Source organism: Buteo buteo, chromosome 5 (assembly GCF_964188355.1).
Source record: "Buteo buteo chromosome 5, bButBut1.hap1.1, whole genome shotgun sequence".
NCBI classification, from domain to species: Eukaryota; Metazoa; Chordata; class Aves; order Accipitriformes; family Accipitridae; genus Buteo; species Buteo buteo.
Window position 1 is genome coordinate 18,998,859 of NC_134175.1, and position 24,690 is coordinate 19,023,548.

At 37.8% G+C, this 24,690-nt stretch overlaps 1 protein-coding gene across 2 annotated transcripts in view; it reads left to right on the forward strand.

Annotated features, from left to right (window-relative positions):
* The window catches only part of PMS1 (PMS1 homolog 1, mismatch repair system component), a 48,415-nt gene that overhangs the window by 1,843 nt on the left and 21,882 nt on the right, over positions 1–24,690 (forward strand). For both annotated transcript variants that reach the window (XM_075027982.1, XM_075027981.1), the window contains exons 2-7: positions 1,524–1,677; positions 6,530–6,712; positions 8,770–8,872; positions 10,527–10,690; positions 20,652–20,768; positions 24,552–24,674. In XM_075027982.1, the coding sequence (XP_074884083.1) occupies positions 1,546–1,677; positions 6,530–6,712; positions 8,770–8,872; positions 10,527–10,690; positions 20,652–20,768; positions 24,552–24,674 (822 nt within the window). In that variant the 5' untranslated portion in view covers positions 1,524–1,545. The remainder of the gene's footprint in view (positions 1–1,523; positions 1,678–6,529; positions 6,713–8,769; positions 8,873–10,526; positions 10,691–20,651; positions 20,769–24,551; positions 24,675–24,690) is intronic.

Sequence of the window (24,690 nt, forward strand, 5' to 3'; positions counted from 1 at the left end):
GGCAGTCTTTAGAAGGATATTGCGGCGGCAAAGTGTCCTGTAGTTGTTGTATCAACTGCATATACCCTGCAGGATAGTGTTGCCCTGGGGTGCTGGCCGTAGTCCCTTGCTGTGTCCTGAGTCTTGTCAGGAGGAAATCTGGGTTTGCTCCATTCCTCCACACATGCTCATATCCTTGGGACGGATGCTGAGTGTGTGATCTGTGTTCTCCAGCAGATAGCTTGGACTGAATCAATGGGGAAGGCAGGACTGCCGGGATTGTTTGTCTTTCAATGTAAATAACATTATGTAACATAATCCAGTAAAGACTGTGGAGAGAAGAAACCCACGCTTTGAACCATTCTTGAGGTGCAAAGAGCTGTCTAGCAATGCTCTTTTTCCTCCCTTTCTCATATGCATGAAAAACTGTTGAGTTCTTTGCGTCTGGCTACAAGGATTGACAGATTTTTCCTGGAGATTGGTTAACTATGTCTACAGTACTTGGGTATACTTGGGTACTTAAACAGAAAGGCATGCAAAAATTTACAGATCCACTTACAGTCTCTTCATGGTAGACTGTCTCTATAATGCAGCAGGAATTTTATAGCCCTTTTTAAGTTTTTCAGTGATTAAAAAAAAAATCTCCATTGGCTTATAGTATGAGGCATCTCCATTTTCAAGTGGAAGATACAGAGACACAGAAATAAACTGACCTGCCTGAGGGCACACTGTAAGTCAGATCAGAAAGACAAGGTTGTAATTCAGAAGTTTTTTGAGTTGAAGTTTTTTGAGTTTTGAATACAACTTCTGCCTCAGCACCACTGTGCTTCCTCCCCACTTCTTTCCCACCTCCAAAACGGTTACCTTCCAGTTGTATTTCTTTGATGAATCATACACACAACACAGCAGTGCTGAGCTCAGAAATTTTAAATGTAGGCAGGGAAAAATTATGTGAGGAGTTTGTAAAAAAAAAAAAAAAAAAAAAAATCCCCAACAAAAAAACAAACAAACAAACCCAAAACAACAAAACAAAAACCAAACACAAAAAAAACCCCAAAATGTTGGGTGTTTGGTTGGTTTTTTTTTTTTGCATCAGTGCTGGAATTAAACTTGATGCTGGGTAAATATCCTAGCTGAAGACATTTCTGACTAGCACTCTGCATTACCATCTGGTCCGTCTACTCTGTTGTCATTGCAAAATCACAACCACATGTTATAGTAATTTAGAGGAGATGATGATATAAGTGTGAGATAATACACTGTTATGCTCAGTATACCTGAATTCTGAATTCTTGAAGTTTTTTATTAGAAATTTAATTTACTTAAATTAGTGTTTTTTAGTCTAGACCTGTGTTCTGTTTCTCCCACAAGTCAAACTCCCACTGACTACAGAGGAAGTGGGGCCCTTCTGTATCTTGAAATTTTACTCGTCAGCCGTAGTGTTATGTTTCACCTACATTTAAAAGTTGTTATGAAACAATAACTTAGAAATGTGTATTTGTAATGTGTCTTTCACATTCTTTTTCTGTTATCTTTCTATGCAGTTTCTCTGAATCTTATTGCACTATGAAACAGCTGTCGGCAGAGATTATTCGTCTCCTTTCAAGTTCTCAGGTGATTACATCAGTTGTCAGCGTGGTGAAGGAGCTGATAGAAAATTCCTTGGATGCCAATGCCACAAATATTGATATTAAACTGGTAAGTTCTCTTTCTTTCTCTTAAAAAGAATTGGATGTGAAATAAGATGCAAGGAAAGTTGTTCCGCTGCAAATGTATTTTTTAGCCTGTCATGGTTTGGGAAATGGAAGGGTATTAGTAGTATTTGTAGATATATATTTTAACTTCAAATAAAAATGGTCCAAAATCAGTTTCCATTAACGTTTTTGAGGCCCCACTGAAACAGTAGGGCATATTTGTGCTTCTGAGTGTATCTTAGGGAAAAACTGTCAACTTCTTTAATATTTCTTTTCCTACTTACAAATTACTTTTTCTGATTAATAGCTTGTTTTAAAAGGTGTTAGACTTTGTTTCACTGCTAGACTGGCATATTTAATGCTCATTACAAAATACTGTCAGGAAGGTGAAGATGGAAACAATGGAAAAGGTCAATGGCCATGCTAGATGTTTTTGTAATATAAATTACTACATGGTCCCTAATTAGCATGGTGAGCTCTGGCTACTTCTAACATTTTGTTTTTATAAGATATTAAAAAAAAGTTGGCATATCACTCAAGGATACTTTCTGAAAATAGAAAATATTGCTTATAATAAAGAACCTGTGCTTTTTTTCCCCAAATTGGGTAAAATGGCTAACTGATCAGCTTCTCTTGCTGCCATGAGCATTTCTTGTTTTGCAGTATTTTGTCAACAGCTGCGTAGTAGCAGTATCTCCTACTTAGTAAGAACGTGTGTTGTTATAGTCTGTATAAATGGCTGTATCCAGAATTGCATCCAATTTCCTTTCCTGAAAATAACAGTGAATGTATAAGCTATTCTTGAATTAAGTCTTAGATAAATGCTTTTAATTAGGTGGGCAATTCAATTCCTGCTTGTGTCTTTGTCCATGTCACTGCTACCTTCTGAATGAGTCTCAAGTGTTTTCCATCTGAGTATGGTTTCCTGCAGATTCCAGGGAACATGCTTATTTGTTATTTGCCCTAAGTGAGCTGAAGATACTCTGTCTTCACAATGGTCTGTGATGATCTCTGTCTTCTCAATATTTAGACTGCATAGTATCTTGCTTCATGAGTAACTCCAAAGTGAGTAGTGTGTACATAGTTCTGGGGGTGAGGGTATCGGAATCAGATCCTGTGAGCCGATCAAGAACTGCAAGAAATCAACAGAAGGTTTTGGAGCATTCAAAAATTGTTAGAACAAACCTTGTCTCTTTTACTGGAGTGCCAATGTATAGCCATGCAGATAGCCAGAGGAGAAAGCCCTCTAGTCATCATGGGTTTCACAGTGCAATAACCAGCTGTTTCCATAGTGAGAGGTCCAAAATCGATTAAAAAGAACATTTTCAACCATTTCCAGTGCATGAGTCATCTGCTCTGCTGTTATATTCTTTGTCAGTTCAGCCCAATCCAAATCACTGTATTTCTCAAACAAACAAACCAACCTGGCTTTACACAGGTTGTCAGTGAGTAAATGAGATTTGCTGATTGTTCTTCTGTAGGTACTAGCGGAAAAGAGAAAACCTGCACTTTGTACAGCTGTACACAGTAATACTGTAAAATAGTGGATTTCTTCTGGGATTTTTTGTGATAAGAATATTTTTATATCAAAATACTATTTTCTGTGCGTGAAATTTAAATAAGGTCGACCACATAATAGAGCTTAACAACCACATTAACTCTGGATTAGTTCAAAAGCATAATAGAGAACAGAAACTTTGAAATTTCATTTTACAGCTTGATGGTTTTTGCCTGAAACTGGCAACATTTTAATTGTTTTAATCTTTTTCAGATGGATTAGGAAGGCTAGCTGATTCATTCAGACTTGTTACCCAGCTTGCCTGAACAAAGACAGGAATGACTTTTTTGGAGACAGATAGGAGTTAACCTGCAGGTGGAATGGTTCTCAGGTAGAAACCATGGCAGTTGTCAGTTGTAGTGGGAAGGTTTGACTAGTGTTATACTCTTGTTAACTTCTTGGTTGACCAAACTCCAATAGGTGATGTTATTGAGCATCTTTGCACTGTGTATGACCTAGCTTTTACACAGCACTGGGGAAAACATCAGCTTATACTGTAGTTTTAGATAATGTGATATTACTTTAATTACAATTAAAAGCAAGTAATTTGATTAGAAACTGAACTGTGGCCTTTCTATAAGGTGTTGAGAGGTATCTATTTATTAATTTGAACCTCAGCTTTATTGCTTTTAGAAATGTAAACATGCTAGAGCTTGCCTTGTTAACAGTGGGGTCAACTGCCTCTGTGGCATGGCTGTGTGTTAAGCATCTGTAGAATGATGGTTTTATTCTTGACATGATGTCCTGCCTTCAGGTTAAAAGAATACTAAAAACCATTGATGCAGCAATATAATTGCTTGTATATGGATAAAGAAACTCCATGGGCATCAGTCTGTCAGTTTCCCTGACTGATCTCTAACAACAGGAATTTATGAGAATAATCTGCACAGTCTGACTGAGACCTGCATATTTTAATTAACAGAGAAGATGAGCAACAGCCTGTGTTAGTAGTTGGAGCAAAGTTGGGGTTCAGGAAGGATGAATTTTAGCTACAGGTTTGCTACTATTATATGAAATGGCTGTTGTAAAAGGCAGACACTCGTTTCTATAACTTTTTTCCAATGCATGAAGTGGGAGCTTTAATCCTTAGAACCTTCTCATAGCAAGTTTAGCTTAAGGTGAGGTTCTGCTGTACACCTGCTCCATCTCATCTCCTGGAAAGCAAAGTCCTATATCATCTGCACGGCATTGTTAGACATTTCTACCTCTCATGATCTGTTCGTCTTGCTAATGCAAAAGAAAAGTAACCCGGCAATCAAAGTGGATTATTTGTGCCAGTTTAATAAGCTGAATTGACCTTAGAGTTCTTATGAGTAACAGAGCTGTAGCTGAAACAAAGATGGGACCATGCAGTCATTAGTGAAAGAGGAGGGAGTTGAACCATATGGTTTGGCATCAGTGATCTGGTAGGGCAACTTAACTTCTCATGAGAAGACGACCTCAGTAGTATTTAGGTTGTGTAGCTTGGTGGAAGGTGTTACAGAATACAAAGTTTTAAGCATTGTAAAATTTTAAGTAAAATGTGTGCAAGTGAAAATGAATAATATTAGAAAAGAAATAGAGAATCATTCATGTAACATTTTGATGCAAGTTGAAGGAGATAAATCTCACTTTTCCTAAGCAGTTAAGTGGTCTGGAAGTAAAAATTAGAATAGAAAATAGGTGTTCATTGGAAAATGCTCAAATTCTTTGTTAGTGCATACGGCAGTGGGGTAGAAGGTTTCCCATTTATATCTCCTTATGTGTTTTTATGTTCAGTTGAAGTGTATTGCTTAGGTTCTGTTCTGCTTCCCAGTAGGAGGTTGACTCAAATATTAGCGAAAGCATTGTTTTTCACCCAAAGATAGCTTTAGCACCATTCACTAATATGGAAAGTGAAATGTACCCACATTTCTATTGTGTATCAGTTAAATAAGTTCTGTCCCTACTTCAGAGGCTTTTGGTGCTTCCTAATGCAGATTATGTGTGAATACAGGTATTATCTTTAGATCCATTCCATTTGGTTTTAATTGCATATTTTTTTTACTTCAAGAAATAACCCTGGGAGTACATTATATTTTTTGATAACTGTTTTCAGTATATGCCCAGATGGAACAATAAAATTAGTTCTGTTTAATCAGTCAGCTTTCTGTGAGCAACCATCACGTACTCTGTACAGCATCTGTGGTGGTAGCCATTCATTCAAGATGTTCATACTAAGCAAAAGCAGTTTTAAGGTTGCCTAGATGTATTACACACTATAGCACATTTTTCTGTATGTTATATCATAATCTTTTCAAAGAGCCAGGCATGCTACTGTAAAAGAAGTTTAGTTAGTGATTCTGCAGCTCTAATTACTTTCTCCTCCTGGCTTGTGATTCTTTTGGGTGCAATTTACATGTGCAGATTTTAATGTGGCTGGAAGGAAGCATTTGTTTGCTGCAACTATTTGAGATGTTATAGAACCTGAATTCCATCTTTCATTTAGCTCTCCTAAGTATATGGGTTTTCAGAGTTTTACCCTATTTATACTGGTGCTTATTGAAATTACATATTTAAATTGGAATTCTGTAAAATTGTGTTGCATGTATGTAAAGGTAAATCACAAAGATTGAACTTTGTTTCCTTGAAAGCTGTTTTTAAAAGAGCCTCTAGGAACCTTTATTTCTTTCTGTCAAGTATTGTACCTCTTCACAAGTTTTTTTATTTCTGTCCGCATTCATGCCTTGCCCCCATTAGAATGTCAGCATCTGTATATTGAGACACAATATAGAGACTGGAAAACTACTGAAGTAGTGGAATAACATAAATCAAGACTGAAATTGAAAACAATTCTAAGTGAGGGCCCACTGACTTTAATGGATGCAGGGCTGGATTTGTGGTGATTTCAAAAAAATTGATACCAAATAGGTAAGGGAGGTAAAAAGAGGTTAAAAAGTCTTTAGCTTTCCAGCTATAGATCTCTTTCTGAGCTTAGGTTTTGCAAATTTCATCATAGCTTAAAAAAATTTACTTAATTCCTGTTTTAATTTCACTGCATTTATATTAACATGCTGTTTCCAAACCACAGGGTATGAATTACATTATTTAATTAGAGAAACCATCACTATTATCCTAACATGTTGTATTTTTCTTTATTTTTCTTTTTTTTTTTTTTTTTTTTTAAACAGAGACATTAAATGGTTGCTCAGTTTCTCCAAATAAGCAAAACTCCCACTTCTATCTGGATGGCTAGAAGCTGTAACCTTAGCTGCTTCAAACTTGAGTCTTAGTTCATTTGGTTGTTTTAGTGCTCCATTATATTTTATTCTTTTTTTAGGAGAATTATGGGTTTAACAAAATAGAAGTAAGAGACAATGGCAATGGAATCAAGGTAGCTGATGTTCCAGTTATGGCAATTAAACACTACACCTCAAAAATAAGCTCCTCCGAGGACCTTGAAAGGTTGACAACATATGGTTTCCGTGGGGAAGCTTTGGGATCAATTTGCTGCATATCAGAGGTGAGCAGTTGCTGTAAGTGTGTCTAGTCTTTTGTGTTGTGATGTTTTTGTGTGTGTGTTTGTGAAAGTTTTATTAAAATATCAGTGCAAAGGCTTCAAATTGTTCCAGCAGCCTGGCAGGGATATGTCTTCCAAATAGTTTGGCTTGTGTATGCTGCCTTTCCCCCTGCTCCCCAGAAGTCATGTCATATGGTTAGGAAGCAGTACGGGTTTGTTAGTGTCAGTCCTGCCTTTCTCACAGCAGTGCTCTATTTATTTTCCTCAGTCAGAATAGGTCAGAGTTTGCTTAGTGTTTCCTTTTCTTTTGTATCAGGGTATAGATATGTGATTTCTTAGAACACTGGCTTATTCTCTTTAGTATTGTCAGCAAATATAATGTCAAAGAGTATAGCTGAGTTTGCTACTTGAATTAGGGTAAATCAAAATGAGGAACAGCAGATGGTAGCCAGGAGAAATAATTTCAGGGAACTGATGGCCCACATAGCTACCATTCCAGTAATGATTTCTGTCCTGATGTTATCTAGGTGATCAGCAGTCATGGGATCTTGCTGGGCTCCATATTGCTCCTTGACTTGTATATGACTGCAATTGCACAAACTTTGTTGTCCATATGAGTAAACAGGAACCTGCTCCCTGGCCTATTCGAGTCTGATCCATATGTTTGTGTTAAGAGGACTGACAGCGTACTGATATTTAGGATTTAACTTGTTGACTGAAAGTAAGTTTGTTCAGAACCATCTGAGAAGTGTTCAGGCTGTTAAGGAAAGGCACAGCATCTATCTGTTCCATTGTGCTCTGCCTTTCTGTATTCGTGCTGCGCCAAGGTCAAGTTTTGCATTCTTCTTTCTAAGTCTACCAAGGATTAGATCCTGCGAGAAGATGCTGATACCTGTGTCTGATTGGAACAGTCAACTGTCAAAGCCAGAAGAGATGTTAGAGTTTGACTCCTTGCTACCTTGGGCTACATTCACATTGCACTAAGCAGGAGTGGGTTATATGTTTGGATGGAGATTTCCAAAGATGCTTTCAAAAGTGTTGGCGTTTTGACAGATGATGACAGACCTCAATCATTGGTTCCTTCTAATGTGTCGTCAGAGCAGGATGCCATCTGTTCTGAGCTTTTAATCAGCTCTGTGGTACGTTTCATAAGAGATGGGAGGTGGCCTGAGTGTATTAAGTACTTTAATAGGTATTACTTTAATCCTTGAATCGGTAATTATGTTAATTAAACACTCCTGGCATTGATTGCATTCTGCCTACCCAAACTGCCCCCTGAAGTTTCAGTTAAGAGGTACTTCACTATTGGCCCTAAGTATGTCTTTAATATTGTTGTTTCCAATTAATCAATTACTGTTTTTTCTCTCCAGAGGCATGGCTGAACTCTAAATGATTCATATGAGACACTAAAATAAACCAAAATATCCTGAAGCTCTGTATGTGCAATAACCTTTGTGTCTTTTAGGCGGTTAAAGTGCAGTGGCTCTATTGTTCAAAATGTTGATACCTGAACTTAAGGAACTGTAGTTTTATTGAACTTCTGCTTTATGACTGGTCTTGCTAAAGCTGATCTGTGTATTGCCATAATAGCTTACGAAACATGCTACTACTGATTGCTAGATATGTTTGGGTGTGGAAAGGTACTGTTTGTTTGACAGTAGTTATTATGTTTGCGGAATCTCACATGAATTTAAGAAGTTGTCATAGTATACCTTCTCTCATGAAGGATGAAAATGCAAAATTATCAATTGATTTAGTTGTTTGTTTAACCTGTGTTAGAATAGAAGAGAGGAGTGTGTGTTGTAGGTAGTAGGGATTGCTATGCTTTGTGTATTAGTGTGATAGAAATGTGTGGCTTTTAGTTAAATGGATGGAAAAATAAGTAATAATGCAGAGTGTTTCTGTAAGAAACACCTGTAGAAAAAAGTTATAAACTAATTAAATGTAACTGTGTTGATTAAAATAATGCAATGGTAAGAGTGGTAGCAAAGCTTATCTAAGCTCATTCTGAACTTTGTGAATCCTTGATTAACATAAGTTTTTTAAATCACTCTTTTCAGGTTTTGATCACAACAAAGACAGCTGATGATGATTTCAGCACTCAGTATGCTTTGGATAGCAATGGGCATATAACTTCTAAAAAGCCTTCCCATCTTGGGCAAGGTAGGATATCATTGTTCTGGTGTTGTGCTGTGACAGAAGTATTTTATGTTTCTCTGAGGGTCTATTTGATGTTGAAATACCTGTTCTGTACTTGAAGGCTGAGTATGAAATCTTTGCAGCTATAAACATTTCTTGCCTTATGCCTGTTAACCGAGAATGTGTTATTATCGTTAGAAATAATATGTCTTGGAAGTTGCTTTAGATAGTAATTATAAACTAGTTTCTCCCTCTCTGACTCACTTCTTCAAGCTGACAGTGGAAATAAAAGCTATAAAAATTCAGTGCTCCAGGTCCAGGCAGACTTACTATATAAGTATGTGAAAGATTTGTTCAGGACCAAAATAATGTTTCTGTACACAGCAAAATCATTGTTTAAAGGAGTAAGAGTTGCCCTGCTGCTATATGAAGGAGTTGTTGGAAGCAGCATGGCTATAGGACCAGGCAAAGTCACAGTTCTTTCTAACTTGCAGGAAGGGTGTGTTGCTAGAAATCCTTCTGCATGCTTGTGTGAAAGATAAAAGGTTGCCCTCGTCTCAGAGGCAGCCTTGGTGGTTCAGATGTGGTGTAGGTTTGGGGTGGCATCTGCTCTACTTTGTGCTCTGCTCAGCTAATTGTTGCTCAGCAAGGAGGACTGTTAAGACCACACTGTGTCCTTGCATTCACACTCCAGCTGGTGTGTATTCCCAGAAGAGCAGTGCTCCTTTCTTGTGACAACAGAGAGCTCCTGAGGAAGCAGTTGCAGCTTTTCCATAAAGCTCAGCTTTTCCCAGCTGAGCCGCAGTGGCTGCTTGTCAATATTGGGCCCATAAGCTGCCCCCCAGCTGGCTGCAGTGCTCGTACAGCAACGGGGACCTGGCTGCCGACCCAGCTCCTGACCTCCTCAGTGCTAACTGGCTGCAGGGAGCCATTAAACCAAAAGAAGCTGCTGAGGGCTAGTCAGTGGGCAGATACTGAAGAAAGAGCTGAAGCTGAGAACTCTAATTTTAGCTAATTTTAACCAGGGACTCTTTTAGACTGTAGTATTTTCTATAGCCAGAAAGCCTGTGGGTTGCGTTGTCTTTTGTCAAAATTGTTGAATGATTGACTGAATTCTGTGACATATATTTAATATTTTGCAACATCCTTACGGGCTAGGAATTTATGTGATTGTGTTGGTTGATGAATATTCCTCCTCTTACTGTGTACTTTGCCTTGAACAGAGGTATCTGGCTCTTCAGATACTACCCTGAAGCAAATGCTTGTGAAGGGCCTTAATGGAGCACAGTGTTCCTTTGCCCCCAGATATGTCCGATTAGATTCTAGTCTGTTAATCACTTTACTAGTGAAAGTTAACTTAATATGCACTGAAAGAGTCTTCAGCTTTATTTAGTACTGATTCTCGCTATTGTCAGTGTGTACCAAAGAAAGCTTAATGCTGCAATTGTTACTCTAAAGGAGAGGAATTGCAGCTCTATCGGTACTTTTTGGGGAAGGATGACTGCTAATTTGGTATATTTCTTCTCATGCTAATATCTAATTTAGGGTTACTATGGTTTATTTTGTATGCAGTAGCATACAGACAGGTGTCTTCAAGTAAAAATGAAGTTTCCTCAGTATCCAGTCAGTGGCGTGCTTTCAGTGTAATTTCTACTTATTTTTTGTCACCTGCTTGCAGGTACTACAGTAACAGTCCTAAGGTTGTTTAAGAATCTTCCTGTAAGAAAGCAGTTTTACTCAACAAATAGAAAATGTAAAGAAGAACTGAAAAAAGTCCAAGACCTACTGACAGCATATGGCATCATAAAACCAGACCTGAGGATAACCTTAACACATAATAAGGTAACAGAGTTTTTCTCTATCAGCTATCTTAAATTAATCAGAAACTGATCCTTATGCTGTTCATGTAATACTTACAGAAAATACTTCATTCCTAGGAATTTTCTTTCATCATAGGTTTGTTTTTCTTCTTTCTTCCCTTCATAGGTGTGTATTTTATGATGGTTACAGATTTTGATCCTAAACTTCTAAAACTCAGGCTTGGATCTTTTTGGTCTGCTGCAACAGATGCCTTGGTTAGATATGTGAAGTATAAAAAATATTTTATATGCTAGTGGTATAAGAATGTTTTTACGTGCTAGTGGTTAGTAAAGATGTTGGTGGTCTGCAGAACAGAGAAGTGAGACCTTACTAGACCATGGGGCTTGATCAAGTGTTAACCTAAGCCAACTGAAAAAAACTCTCAAAACTTACTTGGTTAGGCTATTTATCTAGATAGACACTATAGCACATACAGGTAGCTTGCTGTATGCCGAGTCCTAAGAGCTCAATACATAATGATGGTTTTATTTAAAAAGACAAAAAAAATTCAAAACAATTTGCTACATTGGTGTAAGAGTAACAGTATAACAACAGGCTTGTAATTGAGCTAGTTGTTCTTTGTTTAGACTTGGGGGAACAAATTCAGAGGCTGCTTGGAGGCTACTTTGACTTCACAGCATACTCAACAGTAATTCTACAGCACAGATACAGAAATTACACACACAGCTACAGAAGTGACACACTGAGCAGTTCTCCTTTACCTGACCCCAATTTAACATAGCTAATTTTATTGGCTGCTTTTGACACCTCTGAGAGGAAAGTTATGCTAATGAATTTCCAAGTTGCCACAAAGTAGAGAGTGACATCTCGTGGCCAGATCCCACAGCAATTCTTTTTCTGTTCTAAAATAATTTTGTGTGTTGATCTTGTTATTTGGCCTCTTCTTTGAGCAATTTTGATCAGTTACTCTATCAACCAATCACTCACACTTCAGTTCCTTTTCAGTGGGAATGATGAATGACACCGTGCTTTTCTTGAAATGACAACAGACTGCCCATCACTTTCTGGAGTTGTATAATATGCTCTGATTATATTTATGTATGTATTTCTAAATATCAAAGTGTAGATACTGTGAAAAACAAAACCCAGCCTTGTGGCTACAGAATTAGTATTCCAAAGCTGAGAAAGTGTAGCTACTTTCAGTCTTACTTCATTGGGACTACAGAAAGTTTGAAACCAGAGATCTCAGGGGTGTGTACTTAGATTGTGTTAAGCTCCTTGACATATCTAGCAGTGGCTCACAGTATTGGTCTTAAATGTTGGTTAATAAAACTAATTTTGTCTTTTATTGGTGTTTGTTTTGCCCTCTCTCACAAGTAGCAAATGATTTTTTTAATGGTATTTTGATTTCATCCCCTTTGATTAGACTTTTACATTTCTTTATTGAATAGGCTGCCCAGGGAAGTGGTTGAGTCACCATCCCTGGAGGTATTTAAAAGCGTGTAGACAGGGTACTCCATAACATGGTTTAGTGGGCATGGATGATGGTTGGACTCGATGATCTTGAAGGTCTTTTCCAACCTAAATGATTCTATGATTCTATTCTATGATTCTGTGATTCTTGTTTTTCTTTTTTTCCTCTGCTTATTTTAATATAATGGCAATAATGTGCAAGAAGTTGGTCACATTTTTTTCACAATACTTACTGCAAAAATGGTGTGGAGAGCAGCATGATAGTAGCAATTGCACGTTTTTTGACTACCTATCTTATTAGCTTCAGAGGTAAATTCTTCAATATACAATGTGAGTAGGTAAAATAAATCAGTACAATTACTATCTGCAGGCAGTATTAGTCATTGTAATGACAGAGATGGTGCTGATTTTTTGGGCTCTTCATTTTGCACTGCCAGCCTGATCCTCATTTAATTTATTTAGGAAAAAAAAAGAAAACAAGAAAAAAACTGCTCAAATGTTTCAACACAAGAGGTCGCTCAGTAGCTATTGCTGAGCAGGGAAAATTAAAGGCTTAAGAAATCATACAGAAATTGTAGTGTGTCTCTGGGCATGTGTAAATGCTTTAAAATAGTCAGAAAATATTAAAAAACTTTGAATGCAGATTCCTGTGTTTCTACTGCTGTTGTCATTCCTTGCAAAATAAAAAAATACCTAGTGCATCATACCTTTTAAGAAATTTGATATTCTGAAATTCCAATGCATAACAACTTTCAGCAGATCTATGTGCATCCATTTTACCATATCACAGAACGTTAATATTTAGTTCTTTTACCTTCAGATGTTAAGTATTGTTTTCATTAAAATTATTAATTCAGCTCAGAAGGTGTTTTTTGCTATAGTATATCTGTGCTAGAATAATACTTTCTACTGAATAGTATTGTCTGTGATTTTTTTTTTTTTTTTTTTGCAGCGGCTGTTTTATTTCTGTTTGAAATGTACTAGGAGAAAGAAAGAATCAACTTCTTAGAATGGCTTTATTTTTCATGTAGTTCATAGATTATATATTAGTTTAAAAAATTGTATGTGCAGTTATTCAGAGGAGTTCCTAGAATCCCAAATTCTTGAGTCTGAGCCAATATTTTCTGTTGCAATGGAAGAAGATACACGTCCGGAGTAAGATCAGGTTCCAAGGCTTAAAAGAGCAAGAAGGTAGCAGAGATGAGGTATTACGGAAGGAGATGAGGAAAGACAGGTCGGAAGAATAGAAAGGGTAATAAGTGAAAAAAGTGTAAATAAAAGCGTATTTCAAAGAAATCTTCAAAATAAATGACAAAACCAGTACATTTAAAAAAACCCCAGTCTTTCAAGTCTTGTATTTTATAAGAAATTAAAGGACAATGAAAGACAGCATAGCCCTAGCTTTACTGAGGAAGAATGTTATGAGGCTGAGACTTTCATAGAAGTATCTGAGGTTAGGCATCAGAAAATGGTTGCCTAATCGATTCTAGCGGAAACTTGTTTTGGCAAGTTGGGCCTTTTATTGAGCTGTGAATGTATACGTGTTTTTAGGACGCACAATACATTGCATGTTTTATTTCCACCAGGTTTTTTTTAAAGGTGTATTTCTTGTGCTTCTGAATGACATTTCAAGAATTTTGTCTTGTTGTGCCACATTTTGTATGTGTTTTTGTTCAGAAAATATTACCATTAAGTGTCTGATTTCTTCTCTGTGAAGAACCATTATGCTCTTCCTGCCTTGGGTTTGTTTTTTAGTAAGTAAGAAAATAGATATCCTTTTATCAGTCATCCTAGGGTTCATTTATTGTGTACTCTCCATCAGTGGATTTCCAAGATAGGAAATACTCAATTGCTCTTTCTGCTCAGAATGTTTTGTTTGCATTAGCAATAAATAATGAATCACTTTGCAGATCAACCCTTGAAGTACTATTGCTATTTTGACAACTTGGATTAGCTAGTGCTCCTTCTTTTTATGAAGGTTTATCCTGCCAAGACATTCTTTGAATACTGATAATGTTGATCCTCTTGCCAGTATGGTTATGTTAGAAAGAGGTATTTTTCTTCTTTCATCACCATGTTCCTTGAAAGCATATTGAATAATGAGACAGCCAAATGGAAATAATTTACATGAGTATTCAGCAAGTTTATTTAAAGTTAACATTATCTGAAGGCATGCTAAGAACATTCCAAAGTCAGCTACCACTTAAACCGTGTCAAACTCTTCAGCCTGAAATGCCATGTTCTAGCCACCTATGAGCCCTGGCTGTATTTTACCTGAGGTGGTGTAGGGCTCTTCCCTGGAACAACAGTTTTCACACTCTTCACTGTTTAACACCAGTAGCCCTCAACTTAGTCTTACAAGCCACTGATGTTCAAATGCCTTTGTGTGTTGAAAAGCTGATGATACAGAATGCTTTAATTCTTTTCTAGTTGCCTTTCTTCCACAGACACCGAAATGAGAGAGGACACTCAGTAACTATACCTGTTTTAACCATTTCAGATATAATAAGGCTGAACAAATTATGGCAACAGGTGGTTTAGATGGTGCCTATCAGCAGTTCATACCATACACAACTGGTCCTATGTCTTTTGCAAAGCACAGGTGGGCCATATGTAGACTCAATAAATTTTCAGTTCCTGTTGAGGAAAAATCTGCATAAGGGAATATTTTTTTCCCAGAGTTTTTCACGCATAATATTTTGAAGCCTTGGTCACACACAGTTCTGCCTAGAACTATGTCTTGTTTGTTTCTTGAGAGTCATGGGTTGGAACTTCTGGATGCAAGAGATCCATTTTGAGGCTATTATTATAACTGTGGATGGTATTTTTCCCCAAACCCCCATTGTGGTTGGTGTAGACTTAAAGGATGCCATCTTCATTTATTTTTTTTCTTTACAGTAAGTCTCCTCTTACTTCCAAAGTTGGATAATTGCAACCTACAGTCTGTATCCGGTAGTCAAAAACCAGTTTGTTTTCTGTGTCCGAGTCCTCTGTAGTAAATGTGGGGGCTTTGAGACAAAGTAAGTATGTTGTGATAAATTTACCATTTTTAACAACGGGATTATACTTTGCATTCATTCATTGTGCTTCCAAACTCTAGTGTAGCTGCATGTTGAAAAGAAGTTTGCATTGAGCAGAAACAGCAGCACGTAAGGCTGCTCTGTTTAATGTAATGGTGATAAATTAAGTCCTTCCCTAATCTATGTGTCTTAAAATATAAAGAGGAATTATGATTAAGAATCTGCAGTGCTCTGCAGCCAACATGCTTTCATGCTAACCTGGAATATAGCTCAGTCTTTACTTCCATTCGTTGTTCAGTGGCTTTGCTGAGAAAGCCAAACAGAGAGTTAATTATGGTGTTTTTTTGTGCTGAGGACACCTGTCCACTAGGAAATTCGCTGAGACCCTCAACTCAATTTACATCAGCCAGAGAACAGCTGCCAGATGGTAACTACTTTTGGTCACTACCAACCTGGTTGAATTTGAACTGGTGACCTAGAGGTGAAATGCTTTATATCCTATTACTAATTCCTTGAGGTTTCCAGTTTCTCATCCATCACTTTTTTCAAATGACAGCACAGTATATGTATGAAATCTCAAAACAATTACTGTTTCACATATGCAGTGTGTGTTGCAGAATCTGAGATGTGCCTTTAGCTCTTGCAAGGCTTTCACACTCTGTACACTTAAAGTTTAACAGGAAAATGATGTTTTCAAAGCCGCCTGGGAGTTCTCCCTCTTCCTTATCAATGTACTTTGTCACAGTTAGGTATGCTATTTTTGTTAACCACTATTTTACAAAAGGCTTTAAATGTATTTAAATGAAATTTGCTGTGATGACGTACATCTTCTGAATGACAGTTTAGGATTAGAAACTGTGTTTTTTGACAGTAGTTTAATTGTTTGGGAGGTTTGGTTTTGGTGGGGTTTTTTTCCTTCTGCTATGGAGGTGGAATTTCTCTAAACACCTATAGCTGAATGTGTGTGATTAAAGCAGCCAAAAAACTCACAACTCTCTATAGTCTTTGTAATTCTTGAAAGGCTCTGAAGACATGTGTTACCAGATGAAGGTTCTTGATTCCTTGTAGTATCTGTTAGCTCCTCTCCTTACTTACCTCCCAGCTCCCAGATCCAAGCATTTCTCCACTGCATGATGCTCAAGAAAGCCTTTTCATTGAGAGGATGCTTTCATATCACAAAAGGGAAATCTGAGCAGGAAATATGTTGGAATTTGTAGGATGAACAGTGCTGTAGAACATTACTGTCTTTCAACAGATCCCCTTGATAGCTGTAATGTGTGATGCCCATGGGATAGACAGGTATGTCAACTGCAGCTGATGAAGGGAAAAATGGTGCCTTGATATTCTCTATTGCATACCTCCACTGGCAGTTGTCCCACCATCACTTATGAAAAGGATGGGACAACTGATTCCTTGGGGGCAAGTATGAAATATATGGGAAAAATAATTATGATTATTTAGATAGTTGCGTTCTTTCTTTTCAAGCTATATTGAAAAACTGCTGTGATTTCTGTTGTCAAGGAAAGATTATTCAAGAGCTCTTTTTTAGTAAAATAACTTACCATTGGTTTTAAAACAAGACACCAGTTATGGCATGGAGCTGATAAACAACATCAACACTTTTCAAGGCTGGGATTTTAAAGAATGTGGTTAAGACTTTATCTTGATCTCTTCTTGATCTTAGCTGATAGGCTTTCTTCCACTGCAGAGAGTGTGCCAGCCCTTGCAGCTAGGTGTCTGTGCATCACAAGCAAAAGAGGTTATACTTGTTGTACAGGGTAATGTCTTTTTGTTTCCCTTGGGCTCAATTCAAACTTTGGATATTGCTGCCTGGCTTTGTTCCTGGTTTTATACTCTCTTAACAGGTAGGCAGTGATGTTTTCCATTATGTTGGAGCCTAATAAACGATTAGGTTTTAAGTCAGGAAAGCTAAGGAACATGCTGACCCAGATAGTTAACTATCTGCAGTGAGATCTCTGGTGGCAGGGTGACAGGATTTTTGAAGCATCTAAAACATAATTAGAGAGACTATGAAATACAGCTCTCTCTTATAGAGCTAACTCATGTTACATTACCAACCTACAGTTCATGTACAGTGCTTGTTGTATGAGACTTTTACACCCTCAACCTTTATTACAGGATAAATAACACAACAATTATCACAAAACAAAAAAAGAAAATAGGTGGTTTCTGGGTAGTAAAAGTCCACTTTGTAAGGTAATACCATTAGGCAATAAGGTGAACAGGATGAATCTGTTTAACTTGTGGCATCATAGTTGCACTGAAGTAGCCACAGTCAGCAACAGCACCCAGTCCCCAGCTCTAATTAAGATTTTTGTATTCTCTGTGATTGCAAATCATTGTGGCTGCTGGTAGAAGGTCTAAAATATGAAGGATAGTTAGGGATGAGGAGTGGCTGCATTTTTTTCTCTGTCCTTCCTTGGTGTCTTTGAAGAGACAAATAATGAGCAGCTCTTATTCTCCTTAGTGCCATGTACTAGGGACCCCAGTGGGAAGAGGTTGCATGCTCTTTCTCCACTCTTCACACATTTTTCAAGGAATCCTTCTGGGCTACATGTATGCATCCTGAAATAACAGAGATGCCTGCTCCATGTGTGCACGTATGTTGTCATCTTCCACAAAAGTATGCATATGTCCTAGGGCTGGATAAGGGTGGAAAAATACATACACACAGAGACACACATACTTATCTTCTGTATATGTGCAATAGATTTTATATATGTTAAGACATTTTGTAAGGTCTAGATCATGTAATCCCCTTCAATGAAACAAGGAGGGAGGTGGGATATATTTGGCTAGCTCTAGCAAAACCTAAGATGGGCCATGTGTAATAATATATCTTTGAGTAGGCTGTTTCTGCAGTGTCATCATACTGACTAGAGTCAGATTCTTCCTTGGCTCACCCTGGACACCCGCTTTATATGACCTAGAAAAAAAATATGGGGGGTGTGTGTGTGTATTTTTAGCTAAACTAAAGGGTATAAGGAAGGTTAAAAAAATAGGATATTGCAGGAACCTCATGGAAACAGGCACTTTCTAAAATAAATGAAATGGAACAGGCATTGTTTCTTTGTGGATTTTTTTAAATGCCTGTTGATACATCTGGAGAGTCTAGAAAAATAATTTTCTTTAAATTACCAGCTATTCCTATGTTGTTGCTTCATACTGTGCAGTCAGGGCTAAAAATGAACGCACAATCTATTCTGTGTTTATACAGTACAGAAATTTAGGAGTTGCCTGGCCTCTTTAGTATGTAGGCTTGAATTTAACCTACAGTGGTAACTAGTTCCTAAAATTTTGTCTGTAGTTCTCAGTATTAATAGCTGGTAAATACATGACTAGTTAAAAAATACCCCCTGAACTTATTAACAGTATCTACTTTTAGCAATTTTGCATTTAATAAGTTCTCATTTTCCACAGCTTTCTTAAAACCACCTTACTGAAGTGATCTTTTCACAGTCCTGAGTATCAGCCATTCAGCAGGTCAAGCAGTGTAATAACCTTGCATTAATCAGCAGCTAAGATTTATATCTGTACCTGTGGCATCACACTAGTATAACCTAAAATAAACAGTATGATGTTTATGTTAGTCATGTAACAAGTGTCTTTCTCAGTTTGGTCACATGCATTTAATTTAAAATACATCCAGTAAAGAAAAAAATGGTTTGGCACTTTGTGTTTCCATTTTAAGTAATCAATTTTAAAATAGAAGCAGTACAGGATATGTTTTATAAGAGGAGCTGTAAAGAAGAGGACAAATTCTTTCATCACTCCAAAATGTCTTCGAGGAGGTTTACAGCAGGTGTAGAGGAGAGAGGCTGAGAGGCAGCATGCTTCGGGCAGCCCTAGACTGTCCTTTGCTGCTGCCTGCTGCCAAAGCACAGTGGAGACTCTCTCTGCCAGAGCTGTGGACACCCAGCCTGTGGCTCTGCTTGCTCCTTTCTCCTTCTCCCCTTTTTGTATTCGCTGCCCTCCCTGATGTAAATTGTCCTTTATGTTTGAGGGGTTCACGCTCGCTGTAGGATGACTGAGCTGTGAGCCAGCATGTACAAAGGGCTGTCAGGCTGATGTCTAGGGGGTGAGTTAGATTCAGGCAGGACTAAAAGGCCCCACTTCACAAACGCTGCAGAGTGTACGTGGAAATGGAAAATTAAAGATTTGGGGAATACTTTTAGGCTCAACAGTCTCAAAGTTTTACAATTCCACCTGTCCTGTAGGAAGGGAATATCATTTTACAGGAGCACCGTGTTCTTCCCTGGAATTCACCCCTCAAGGCCAGCAAATATTCCACTGGACAGGTGGAATTTTAAGGCTATGTATTGCATTTCTTGAGATGGGTGCTTGTGTATTCTTTGCTTGCTCACCATGCTTTCTCATGACATCCTGTACCAGAATACTGTGAACTCATTTTGAATTTATTGGACACCTAGCACCTATTTAAAACATCAATTTTATTTAGCACCGTAACATCAAATTTAAAATGCAACTTGCTGCATTTTTTTTCTTTTTGTGTTTGAATGTTGCACGTTGGAATACACTCAGTCAGCTAACAGTGACAGAAATAGATACGAAGTGGATCTCAATCTGGCTGTCTCAGTTGCCTAGAAGCAGAAAGCCAACTAAGCCAATTTTGTTGACACACAGCAATAAAAGTCAGCAGATTCAGAGTTAAATTTGTCACACTGTAGCATAGGACTTCTCATTAGTGAGAGACAAAATTTCGCTTCCCAAAGTAGCTAATACTTTCTGTATATGTAAGTGGACTTGACAGGTAACTTCTGATGCAAGTTGCAGTTCATACTGCCTTACTGCATTTATTAAATCTTTGCAATAGTATCGCAAGATATGTAGCTAATAGAGCAGATACCCTTTTATCCTTCTAACTTTTACAAAGTTTTCGTTAGACAAACAACTGCTTTCCTTATAAATACTTCCTTAGAAATTGCTCTTCTTTCTAATCAGCAGGCTTGTCATAGACCTAGAGTATCCAGATGAGAGCTATGAATGGACATTTAATAGCCTGATTTTACCAAAATGGCCTATCTCTTAAATACCATGAGCATTGCAGTGCCTACCTTCAAATGTTGACCACTATGCCAGGGACATGTCATAAACCCTCAATTTATATGCTCGGTGAAAACACAAAGCCTACTGCTATACAGCTGAGAGAAGTACTATTTTTATTGATTTGTTTCAGGTGCAGAAGTCCAGACTAGCCATGTAACATCCATAAATACAAGCTTTGCTTAATTTTCCAATCACTACGAGTCTAAGTAATATAATATGAGAAGTCATGCCAAAAAGTACCATATAGTGTGTGTTAACACCGAAAGTTGTGAATCTAAGAGCTTCAAAGTACAGAATGTTACATATACAGTATGTGTGCAGTTGCATATGCATGTTCATAGACATGACTTGAGTTCAACAAATATAATGTCAAAAATTTGACTCTGTGCCATTTGTTTCAGGCAGTTATTTGGCAGAAGACCAGGGTGTCAGATCACAAAATGGCCTGTATGTCAGTTCTGGGAACAGCCGTTATGGGCAGTATGGTACCTTTTCAACACTGCTGTGAAGATCCTGAGGTGAGTTTAAACTTCCTTCTCCCAAATCCACTTAAAGCCTGTCAATGAAGAGAGCTAAATCAATATTCAAAAAGGAGACTTTGCAACAGAGGGTATTATCTCCAAATTGATATCCAATTAATGCACTTGATTCTATTACTGTCCTCTCTGTAAAATTAATTGGTTTGGTGATTGAAAATCCACTCCAAGAATCATCTAGTCAGGACTCATGTGGCACTGATCAAATGGCAGTAAAAACAGTTGTGATGACAAATGCAGAATTGCTGATTGCTCAGAGCTGTCTAAGTTGGGATTCCTGGCCCACAGGCAGGTTGTGCTGTGATTAATATCTAAGCATTTGTATAGTTCTCATCCTCATGGCCTCTTAGCCTTATACTCTACAGAATATCCCCTCAATTTCAGTGAGGGGGCACCTGAGCAGCAAAAGAAACACGCACTTAGAAGTCAAGTTATGCAAAAGTTCCACTAAAGATATATTTCAAGGAAATACTAGTTAGTTTTCAAAAAAATTCAGTGCACTTGGCTTCCTTTGCCGTTGTTGAAATTGAGGGAGTTCCCTGTTATATTCTCCTTTGTCTAATACTTTCAAAAAAATTTTTAGTCTGCTTCCATTTTTGCTGGAGACGTTCTTATAAAGGGGAGTCTTGCTACTGCTGATCCTTCAAAGTTGCATTTTCCTGTATCTTGTAGTAATAAATCTTGACCAGTCACATAGATGAGATGAATCACCATCTGTAGAGTCACAGTGGCTATTAAACACAACTTACCATGCTACATTCAGCTACATTCAGCATGGTAAGTTGTGTTTAATAGCATTATTCAGACTTTAATGAAATCTGAATATATATATGTATTAAAGTTTAATAGCATTATTCAGACTTAAATCTTGAGTTTGACAGAATGCTTGTAGTATACATATGCAGGGAAATGAGGGGAAAAAAGCGAGGTTGCTTCTTGTAGTTTACAACGTTTTAGTTGCTTATGTCTGAACAGAACATCCATTCTTACCTGAATGCAGGTTGGATATGCCCCACAGGGCAAGTGCAGGGGACTCCGAAGGGAAGACATGGGGGTATTTAGAAGGGACTAGCTTGAAGGAGGCACTCAGGTTCTCACATTACCTCTCTGCTATATCATGAGGTATCCATATTCCTTGAATAGAAGTTGGGGAACATTCTATCTCTCTCTCTGTCTCTAAATAGTGTGTAAAATACCACGTGCATAATTTCTAGGTGTATAAGTGATCTATGCATATTGCTCACGCACAAATCTATGTTCAGAAACCATGGACGTTTCTAAATTAAGCAGCCAAACACTATGAAATGACAGAATTAAGGTTGCCTGTGCAACCTTTTCTTTCTCCCTTGTGTGCAGGTATTGGGATAGGTATTTAATGACAAGGCATATGCTGCTTTTTCCCTTCCCATTAGGTCCATGCCTCATTCAGTACTCAGACCAGAGGGTGGCTCTTTAATTCTTTTCCTTTCCTACTTGTTCGTTGTGTAGCTTCATACTCCTTTGCTGCAAAGCCTACTCTGAAGACAAAACTAATTTGGCTGTAAACAACTTTCTGTAACCTGTACCTTACTAACTGCAGAGTTAAAACTTCTGTAACAAGTGATCCAGGGCCTTCTTCAAAGCATCTCCATTATGAGCACCTGAATGAAACAAGAACACATTTCAAGCTGACTTCAAAGCATGCAAACTCAGGAGCTACTTGTGAAATAAAACAAAAACTAAGAAAATAAAGAATTGACACAATTTTTACTTGTACAAAACAGCATCTATGCTTTTCACATCCCATCTTGTAAATGAATGGATCTATTTTGGCTGAAAACTTTCACACAGGAAATGTTCCTAGTCTTTTCTTTTTCTGTGGAGGTTAAGTTTAGCAGATACATATGCCACTGGGAAAAAGGTAAGTCCTGAAGAAAGACATTCTACTGTCCACTTAACACAGATATATTTTAGTACGTATATAACTTGTTTTTTATTAAAATATTAATTTTGAAAACAGCTGATCTAATTTAAAAGCAAAAATTCTGTAATATTTTCCAGTCTGTAATTTTGTCTTTATATTTCATACACTTTCATATATGAAAAGTCTAATAATTAAGACTAGTTTAGAAATTGCTGCTAACTTTTAATGAGCATACTGATATTCTGTGTGGCTTTAAATAGTAACAGCAGTCAGCCATTTCTAAATCTGGAAGCTGCTTAAATGAGTTATTTAGAGACTTTCAGTTTTGCTTTAATGTTGTCTGTATATAAAAATATTGTTTGAAGTGAAAGACTTACACAAATATTTGGGAATTAGAAAAGGAGCTTGCAGCATAGAGGAGGAACATTCAGGGAGGATGTGCTAAGGCTGCAGAATAAAATCTAGGAGTGCTGCTTGTTGTTTTCTAATAATCATCCAACAGATATTTGACACCTCTTTAACTTGACCAGTGGTGTTTGGTTATGTGCGATGCTGCTGACCAGAACGCTCCAGCTTTAGCACAGAATGCTTATTACAAGGTCAAGAGGGAATAAGGGAGCACATGAGCAAATAGCTGGCGTGACGTAGATGAATGGGAAGGATAGGCCAAATCCCAGGGTTTTTAAATTCCATTTCAAATGCATGATAATTTGGATTTTAGTAAATACAAGTGGTTCTGCCAAGAGCAAAGCTAACGAGGTCTGATTTCTATGTTCAGTGATCCACCCTGCTACCAGAACATTCTCAAAACTTTCCTGTATCTCCAAAATCCCGATCCTCACGATGCACCAGTGTTCCTTCACCTTCTAGTTGGGGCAAGTGGCAGTGGGGCGATGTGTGGGGCAGTATGTGGGCTGGTCAGCACGTCAGTTCTTACATGCTGATGGATCCTGGCTTTTGAAAAATTACAATTGCCTTTTCCTCAGTAAGGTCATTATCATGAGGCTCTCCTCTCCAAACAGCTGTCAGTTATCACAGAAATTGTGGAAATATAATATCTTTTGGACTTCTGCTTCTTCATTGGATTGAATTCAAATCTGTTCAACAGTTTCCAAGTTGCTTGGTGTGGGAGAAGGGGAGGTGATGGGACAGGCAGCACAAGTCATCAGCCTCATGAAGACCTAAAAAACACTAAGCTAAAGAATCTCAGCAGAAAAATCTTAAAACTTGGAGTTAATCTTAGGTACTCGAATCATGTGGTTTTCTGAGGCTCCTTGGCAGTGTCGTGTGCTCACAGGTTCTGCTGCGGTCTGTGAATCATGGGTGCTCAGCACTCTTGAGAGTCAGATGATTTGGATACAGGTGGCGTAGGTAAATTTAGGTGCCCTGAATAAATGCCCTGTGACAGGCTATTTAAGGTGCCCTGAGTGTAGAACGGGAGGGATTGTGTGTTTTGGGCTTTCCCCGTAGGGGTAATTCACTGCTGCCTTCACCAGGTTGGGCAGCAGTGCATGCCTTTAGCTTTTACAGGGGTTAAGTTGGCAACCCTACAGTCAGCAAGCCTAAAGCTGGCTGGTGGTGTTCTCTGCAGCCCTCAGCTACAGACAGCAACCTGGTGCAACTGGCAGTTCAAATGGGAAATTTCTCAATAAATTGATCAAGAAAAATAGATGGGGATAGACCCATGCTTTTCAAACTTTTTTTTTAAAGTGCTTTTTTTGTATCATAACTTTCAAGAAGCAACGCATGCATTTGAATGACTTGGACTCCTGTACAATCCTGTGTTAATCTCTCACCTCATAAAAACCTTTTTGGGGTTCTTTTTTAAAGACTTTTGCACTTTATTTGTTCTATCATTGCAGATAAATCTTTCTGGATTTCTCCCAAAAGCTGAGTCAGACAGTTCTTTGACAAGCCTTTCAAGTTCAGAAAGGAGTTTCATTTTTATAAATAATCGTCCAGTTCATCAGAAAGAAATACTGAAGGTAACATGCTCTAGCT